At 42.5% G+C, this 8729-nt stretch overlaps 1 protein-coding gene across 5 annotated transcripts in view; it reads right to left on the reverse strand.

Annotated features, from left to right (window-relative positions):
- gria4a (glutamate receptor, ionotropic, AMPA 4a) overlaps window positions 1-7370 on the reverse strand; it is a 119479-nt gene extending 112109 nt beyond the window's left edge. For all 5 annotated transcript variants that reach the window (XM_037775470.1, XM_037775473.1, XM_037775469.1 and 2 more), the window contains exons 1-2: window positions 6908-7370; window positions 3216-3374 (exon numbers count right to left, since the gene is read on the reverse strand). In XM_037775470.1, coding sequence (XP_037631398.1) covers window positions 3216-3374; window positions 6908-7001 — 253 coding nt within the window. In that variant the 5' untranslated portion in view covers window positions 7002-7370. The remainder of the gene's footprint in view (window positions 1-3215; window positions 3375-6907) is intronic.
- Window positions 7371-8729: the final 1359 nt, after the last annotated feature.

Consider the following 8729-nt stretch of genomic DNA (forward strand, 5'->3'; position numbering starts at 1 on the left):
GTCATTGGGGTTTAAATGGATACAGTAGGTATAGTAGTATAAGGTTTCTAGCACCCACTGTAACATACCTCAGTTTGTCTGGCTTCAGTGCTTGCATACATATTGTACATTCAGAACTGATTGTGCCCAATCTTTTCCCTTCAGCAAAGCCCCTTTACTCATTATTTATGAAATTCATACCCCTCCCCTTACATTATAAGAAAGCCACCTGATGAGTATTCAATGTGTGCCTTCCCACTCACACAGCTAAACAGTGAACCGAAATAGATGCAACATGTTGTGGGTGGGAGGTAGTAGATGGACTATTAATTTTCCAATCATTGTAGGTTGTATTAACTAGTCTGTTCATTCATGTGGGTCTACAATACAGGGGGGCAGGAGACAAACAAATCAAATAAATTTTGATTTATGATTCTATGTGACTTGCATTTGGCTGCAGTTAAATCCCACAATAATACCTTCCAGGGATATAAAATGTCAAAACTTATTTTACTCATGCGTAACACAACACAGACAAACAACACAGATCAATTGCTAGATGATATTCAAAATCTTTCAGACTTTGAAGCACTCCTTTGAGAATTATTTATTTGACATTTTCAGTAGCAATCATTCACAATCTGGAGTTATTTAAAAAATCTTGTTAAACAACACAATGATATTACGTCACAAGGAGGAGTACTGTATTGTTGTATTATACTGTATTGATTGTGTTCGCCCTGCCTAGTTAACAGCCCCAGTGGTCGATTTGTTAAAGTTTAATGAGATAAGGAGGTGAAACATTACAGTACAATCACTTGAAAATTTCCCTAAAATAAGATACTTGCATCATAGGACTGTGTCAATGAGGGGATATGATATGATACCCTTGAGGGAAATTCAGTCAGTGAGGAGAGCTCAGAAAGCAACAATGGAAGCCGATTTTCAAATTATCATGCTTTTCTCTTTAATCAACATAACCACCACACACTGCTCAGCCTCACTGCTCTTAATTATTGTGTGTGCAAATAACTAAACTAAGCATGTGACATTGTTCAAAGTAACAACAGAACCTTTAAGCCCTCTCATGCACTGACATGAAAATGTCCTACCAGAAGACAGATGAGCAAGAGAATTACACAAAGGGTATCCTTTAGACATTTGTTCTCATCTCAAAAGGGCAAACACTCACAAGCACACAGAGATGCACCTGACAACATTAAAAGGCATTTAGATCAGCGTGGCATAAACTGTAACTTTGCACGGCAGCTGGATTCTTGTGATGTCACAGGATCCCACGAGAATCGCGAGACCAAATGTCACACGTAAATCCATTTTGTCAGGCTTAAAGTAATGCGTTTATGGCCGGCAAGCCAGATCACAGACCAATCGGCGTAACTGAGATACTGGCCGCTACGGCCATGGATTAGGTGTGTGAGACACGACACATAGAGGCGATTGTTTGTTCAAAAAAGAGGTTAGCTTGGATATTGCAATAGAATCAGTTATATCAGATCTGGAGAATATTTCTTCACTGAAAGAAAAGCAAAGTATGGCAAAATACGGTAAAGTACGCCGATGTTTTTGCCTTCAGTTAATTCAACTTTCGTTAACTTGATTGACAGATGGTTCATCCAATCACCTGTCAAGTATTTTTTTGAATCTTTTCCAAACAGTTTACAATGACGGTTTCTCAGATGGTTCTGTGAAACAAACCATCTGACGGGTCAGGTAAATAAACCAGTGTCACTCAGCAGATGTCAGAAAACAAATAACCAAACTTCTTCCGTCATGCAAATACATGCAGAGAGCCACAGCAAAGCTCTGACGCTGTAAGCAAAAAAGCTTAAATAAGCAAATCCATCAAGTAGTCCTTACTTATCTCACGTTCCTGGCAAACAATAACAATGATGATGACTATAATCTTTTTTTTTGTGATGACTATATATGATCAGATCATTTTCAGTTAACTGCAATGCTTTGGCAACTGGCACTCCAAGAGGCCAGAAAGATTAAATGAATGAAATTAAACTTCCACCTGCCAATGACATGTTTGTATGAAAAAAAGTGATAATTATTGTGAATAAATACACGCTAGGGGTGCAGAGAGGAGCAGGAAAAAATGGCAAAGCAAAAGTGTGGGATGACAGCCAAGCTGTTGAGCAAATAAGCGCAATTTCAACTTAACATTGTGTTTTTACAAAAAATGTTCCAGCATGTCATGTTTGGTTAATTTTATTCTTTCATTATTTCATTTCTACCTCAAAACACACAAATGTCCATCGTAAAATACGCCAAATGTCCAACACTGGCTTTATGGTCAACATCGTATTAAAGGGCCAGAACCAGAGGATCCTTCTTATTTGCCTTTGAAATGTTTTTGAGACACTGAGAACTACTTTAAATAGGTTTTTATGACATGGCATATGAATACATTTGTAATATTCCAGACACACATACAGTACAGACACCTGTAGCACGCTGAGCACTTCTGAACTGTAGGCTTTCCACATAGCCTTGTTAACACCAACACTAACAAACATCACAAACTCTCTCTTTCTTTCATGACTCCAGGTCGAGAGGAAGTGTGAGGGATTAGATCTCAGCTCACGGAGAACAGAAAGGGATGGTGAAAGATTAGCTGTCATCCTTCAAAAGATCACAGAGGACACAGGTACCAACTGTTCCCCTCTGTTCTGAACACAAAGGACCCATTTTCACCACTGTCTACAACTCATCCGGGACTAATTTTAAAGCTGTAATAAGCTGTAATCGTGATGGGTAATGTTACCTGTTTTTGCAGATGGGATTGACAGTGCAAGTGGGAATAGATGTGAATAACATATAGAGGAGCAAAAGTATGATTTAAAAACGGTATTGGTCTTAATTGTTGGCTAAGTTAACCACCAACATTAACTCAAAATGCCTTGCAGTAAGAAATTTGGATTCAAGATTATCAAAATGCACTTCACAGTGTCCAAAATCAACATTTCAAAATTGCATTTGTTCAGCATCTGTTGCAGAAAAGCCATGTCCACCACAGACCACTCGTCCAATGAAGTTGCGGTCTGATCCTTTAAACAACTCAAGTTCCTAATTAAACCAATCTTTATCCAACAGTATGGTGAGAGGAGAGACTGAACAGAGAACATAAAGAGAGCAAGAGAGCTCAGAGAGAGATGGAGAAAAAAGAGTGTTTGAGCCTCATTCTCAGTCACACACGTTTAATTACTTACATGCATTGGTGACGGCGAAGCTGTTGGCGGTCTCTATGTTGTCGACATGTGGGACCAGGTTAAAGGGAGCTTCCGTAGCATTAGGGCTGGTGTTGTGTAGGAAGATGGCTAGCCGAAACGCTGTATACTCCTGATCAGTATTCCTAATGAACAACCCACCTAGAGAGAGGGACAAAGAGACGGGGCAGAGAAAAAAGAAGAGTGTGATGGCATGGAAAGGAAGTGAGTCATTGTAAGGCGGAGAGGGGTCGGATGGGAGTGTGGTCAGAGAGGGGGAAAGAGACAGGAAGAAGGAGAGTAATGTGGGGAGAGGAAGATAGATGGGGAAGAGGAGGGCAGAGACAACAGAAGAGGGGAGAGAGAGAAGAAAGCCAAGATCTTCATTAGTTTTGTTATACAAAAGGTAATTTGTCTTTCAGCACATCTTCACTCACACATACACATTAATAAAAGCACGCGTACGGATACCCACACTGCGCATTTCATTGATGGAATCGGAAAGACAGAACGGGAGAGGAGAAGAAAAGAGAGACAACTAAGCCGACAGGAAGGCAGTCAAAGAGATAATGAGTTGGAGAGGGTATAAAGGAGTGTCAGCTAAATAAAGGAGGAGCAGAGGCCATGCAAAAAGAAAGGGAGACGGAGGCGAGTGCTAAGTGTCAGTTGGCCTTTAGAAATGAAAGTATCCCTCAATATGGCCCATCTGACAAAATGAGAATTACAAGGGAGAGAAGTGATGATAAGAAACAGTGAAGCTGACAGTATTAAAGGGGAACTACGCTCATTTTTTAAAGTTCATACATGTTATTCCTAGGGACAGTCCAAAAACATTAGTAAACTTGAACAACTCTCTTCCAAATCCAAAAACTAAACTCAAATGTGATGTCATGGGGTATAAAGTGTGGAGCTGCTCCATAGACGATGAATTGGGAAAGATGTTATAGCACTGAGGGGCACCCAGGGAAATGTCCTGAGTATATGGGTACATTTTCTGTTTCACAACTGAGAACACAGCAGTAGAATAAAGCTCATTTTGGTATAAAACCAAAAGTCAGTCTCCTATTCAATGTCTATGGAGCAGCTGTAGACTTTATACATTATGACATCACATGTGTGAGACTTACTTCTCTGGTTTCTGGCTTTGAGAGAGAGTAGCTCATGTTCACAAATATTGATTGAACTGTCCTAGGCCATGTAAATAACATATTGGAATTTCTTAATTTTGGTGGTGTTCCCCATTAAGTCCCAACAAAATCGCAAGATAGAGTTGAGGTGGAGAGAAAGAACATGCGAAAATATGTGGGAGAGAGAGATGTAGTATATATGGTAAAGATAAAGTTCACCTCCTCTGCTTGAAATTAAGAAAAACCTCTACTAATTTAGGAGTCATGTGATCCTTTGAAACATTTTCCATTACCTGAAACTAATGAATGATAATGATACTGTAATCGAAACGCCAATAACTGCTGGAATTAACTGAAAAGGGACCAATATAGAGGCATACTGTATACTTGCCATTGGCAAAATGGAGGGGAAAACTGAATTATCTGGCAACATGTAACATAATCTACACATATTAACCATGGCCTAGTCAGAGAAGATAGAATAACCTTAACGGAGCTAAAATCAATGTATTGATGAAACAATACAAAGAGCTTGAGGGGGTATTCTGGGAAGATTTAAAGCTGAAATTGAAGTAGCAACATGAGAAATGCAAACGTTGAGAAAGAGGGATATTGTCGTATTATTACTTAGTGTTTTGTCTCTGTGAATAATTAAGGGTCATCTTCTGTGTCTAACATTTGCATTACCTGAATAGAACTTGCTGTTTCGTTGTATTGCTGTGGATATACCACTGATATACATTTGTTTGATATGCTAATCCCATACATTAGTTCTACATTGCTTCACAGAGTGGGTTGAACTGAACTGAAATAAGTGATGTGACTGTGAAGTTGAACTGAATCAGACGCATCAGTGGCAGACTGCGAAGCCTTGACATCGCATCGGGAGACAGACAGAGAGAGGAGGGAGGGAGGGAGGGAGGAAAGATGACAGGGGAAGAGTTGGGAGGCAGAACGTATTGAACCAAGCAATCGTCACCACATAACATGTCACTTATGTGTGTGTTTGTCTCATTCACGCTTCAAGTTTGTATTATCTTCCCTTTGTCTTTGTCTGTTTCTTGTTATATCCCTTAGTATAGATCACAAAGCAGGACACTAAACACACAGACAACACATCTATGCATTAACAGAATAACTCATTTGGTTTAATATCCTGTGTATGATTACACATCTTAAGTGAACTGTCCAAGGAAAAAAAATAAACATGCTTTTAGGTTAGAATTCCACCTTAGAGCACACACATATTCATACACACACTTCCACTACATGGGGAGTATCAATATGTCCCAACATGACACCTTACTGCACCAGTTATTCCAAGAAAATTCACAAATTAATTCATCTGTGTCTGTCTCTCTGACACATACACATGCAAAAAGAAACGGCTCCGTGCTTCCACTGACATTACACACTTGTGTGCAATGCAGAGATATGCAAATGACTCCTAAAGTGAAGCGCTGGAGAGCCGAGTGAATGATCATATGCATGTATATTTGAGTGTTTAAGGAGGACGTCAATGGGAGGGAAGGCATGTGTGTGCTTCTGTACGATCACATATGCTTTACACAGTGTGTGTGTGCATGCATGTGTGTTCACTGTGTGTGCACATGTATGCTTTTCCTGTATAAAAGTGTTTACCTGCACGCTGTGTATGTATGTGAATGCATATTTGTAGCAGTGTGCACAGGATACAGCATGTGTGCATTTTTATAGGACCTACTAGGCATACTGTGCATGCACACATGCATGCTCGAAAACCTGTGCAAATATGTGTGTGTGTGTGTGTGTGTGTGTGTGTGTGTGTGTGTGTGCCAAGCAGAAAATATTTAGCGTATTAAGTTTATTGGCAGCTGTAGGAAGACAGAGTCAAGGAGCCGAATCTCATTATAGGACCTCCCAGCTGCCCCCTACACGGAGTGATGCAGTGAATTCATTATCACACACATGCCTGTACCAATGTGTGTGTGTGTGTGTGTGTGTGTGTGTGTGTGTGAGAGAGAGAGGGGGTTTCCATGCATGTGTGGTCTGTTTGCACTGAAGCAAACCAATGATGGTTAACTTTATCTCTGATCTATAAGGCAGGTTGAAAGACAGGCTTCCTCTGCACTGACAGGAGGGTAACTGGAAAAGGGCAGAGAGAGAGAGAGAGAGAGAGAGAGAGAGAGAGAGAGAGAGAGAGAGAGAGAGAGAGAGAGAGAGAGAGAGAGAGAGAGAATACTGCAGTGTCTAAACAGTGAAGAAGACTAGAAGGGAACAAAGCTCCCTGAAACATTCATGAGCCCAGAACAGCCTTTAAAATACACGCAAAAGGATGGACAGAGTCAAAGTGTGCATTTATAAACCATACATGAGTCACAGCAGTGAAGACGCACCAATCTCCCTTTAACCCACAAACACATTCTGGATAAAAAACAAGAGATGCACCAGGAGGAAATGTGCTTCTGCAGTAAATTCCTGGAGTTTTTACATTGATTTGGTGTTTTGGAGTCCTAAAAGCCACTGCTATTCAGTGTAGTGTGTCAGCTCTGAGTGGCCGTGCGTAAATCCAGTAATCCTCCAACTCACCTATCTGCACTGAGCTGGGGAAAGCCCCCGTCGCCAGCCCCCAAAGGGCGGAATACACCCCGAGAAAGTGCCAAGACAAAATAATAATCCTCATTTTTCCTTCCTTCAATCCCTTCAGAAACTGTTGAGAGACATCGGGAGATAGAGAGAGAGAGAGGGAGAGGACAGGAGGAGAGGAGAGAGACGCGAGAGAGAAAAAGGCGTCAGAAAAAGGGGGGAAAAGAAGAAAGATATGAGAGAGAGAGAGAGAGAGAGAGAGAGAGAGAGGTTTTTCCCCCGTTTGGTCCAGCGGTATTCCTATTCCTATTCCATGGTGGGTTCTTCTCCTGCAAGTGTCCGCTCAGAGGAGAGCTGCGTGTCCGGTGCACATGGAGGATACAGACGGGGAGAGAGAGAAAGAGAGAAAGAGAGAAAGAGAGAGTGGGGAAACTCGCTAGAATGACTGGAGAGCTGAGAGAGCAGCCTGCTGGAAGAACTGGACATGCGCGCACTGTTTCTCTCTCTCTCTCTCTCTCTCTCTCTCTCTCTCTCTCTCTCTCTCTCACTGAGATGGTTTGTTTCTCTCTCTCTCTCTCTCTCTCTCTCTCTCTCACCCACCCTCTTCTCCTCTCTCTCTCTCTCTCTCTCTCTCTCTCTCTCTCTCTCTCTCTCTCTCTCTCTCTCTCTCTCTCTCACTGAGATGGTTTGTTTCTCTCTCTCTCTCTCTCTCTCTCACTCTCTCACCCACCCTCTTCTCCTCTCTCTCTCTCTCTCTCTCTCTCTCTCTCTCTCTCTCTCTCTCTCTCACTGAGATGGTTTGTTTCTCTCTCTCTCTCTCTCTCTCTCTCTCTCTCTCCCACCCTCTTCTCCTCTCTCTCTCTCTCTCTCTCTCTCTCTCTCTCTCTCTCTCTCTGAGATGGTTTGTTTCTCTCTCTCTCTCTCTCTCTCTCTCTCTCTCTCTCTCTCTCTCTCTCTCTGAGATGGTTTGTTTCTCTCTCTCTCTCTCTCTCTCTCTCTCTCTCTCTCTCTCACCCACCCTCTTCTTCTCCTCTCTCTCTCTCTCTCTCTCTCTCTCTCTCACCCACCCTCTTCTCCTCTCTCTCTCTCTCTCTCTCTCTCTCTCTCTCTGAGATGGTTTGTTTCTCTCTCTCTCTCTCTCTCTCTCTCTCTCTGAGATGGTTTGTTTCTCTCTCTCTCTCTCTATCTCACCCTCTTCTTCTCCTCTCTCTCTCTCTATCTCACCCTCTTCTTCTCCTCGCTCTCTCTCTCTCCCATCCTCTTCTTTTCCTCCCTCTCTCTCTCACCCTCTTCTTCTCCTCTCTCTCTCTCTCCCTCTCTCCCCCACCCTCTTCTTCTCTCTCTCTCTCTGTCTCTCTCTCTTTCTCTGAGATGGTTTGTTTCTCTCTCTCTCTCTCTCCCTCTCTCCCCCACCCTCTTCTTCTCTCTCTCTCTCTCTCTCTCTCTCTCTCTATCTCACCCTCTTCTTCTCCTCTCTCTCTCTCTCCCATCCTCTTCTTTTCCTCCCTCTCTCTCCCCCACCCTCTTCTTCTCTCTCTCTCTCTCTCCCTCTCTATCTCACCCTCTTCTTCTCCTCTCTCTCTCTCCCTCTCTCCCCCACCCTCTTCTTCTCTCTCTCTCTCTGTCTCTCTCTCTTTCTCTGAGATGGTTTGTTTCTCTCTCTCTCTCTCTCTCTCTCTATCTCACCCTCTTCTTCTCCTCTCTCTCTCTCTCCCATCCTCTTCTTCTCCTCTCTCTCTCTCTCCCTCTCTCCCCCACCCTCTTCTTCTCTCTCTCTCTCTCTCTCTCTCTCTCTATCTCACCCTCTTCTTCTCCTCTCTCTCTC

Source organism: Sebastes umbrosus, chromosome 7 (genome assembly GCF_015220745.1).
Source record: "Sebastes umbrosus isolate fSebUmb1 chromosome 7, fSebUmb1.pri, whole genome shotgun sequence".
In the NCBI taxonomy this organism is placed as follows: Eukaryota; Metazoa; Chordata; class Actinopteri; order Perciformes; family Sebastidae; genus Sebastes; species Sebastes umbrosus.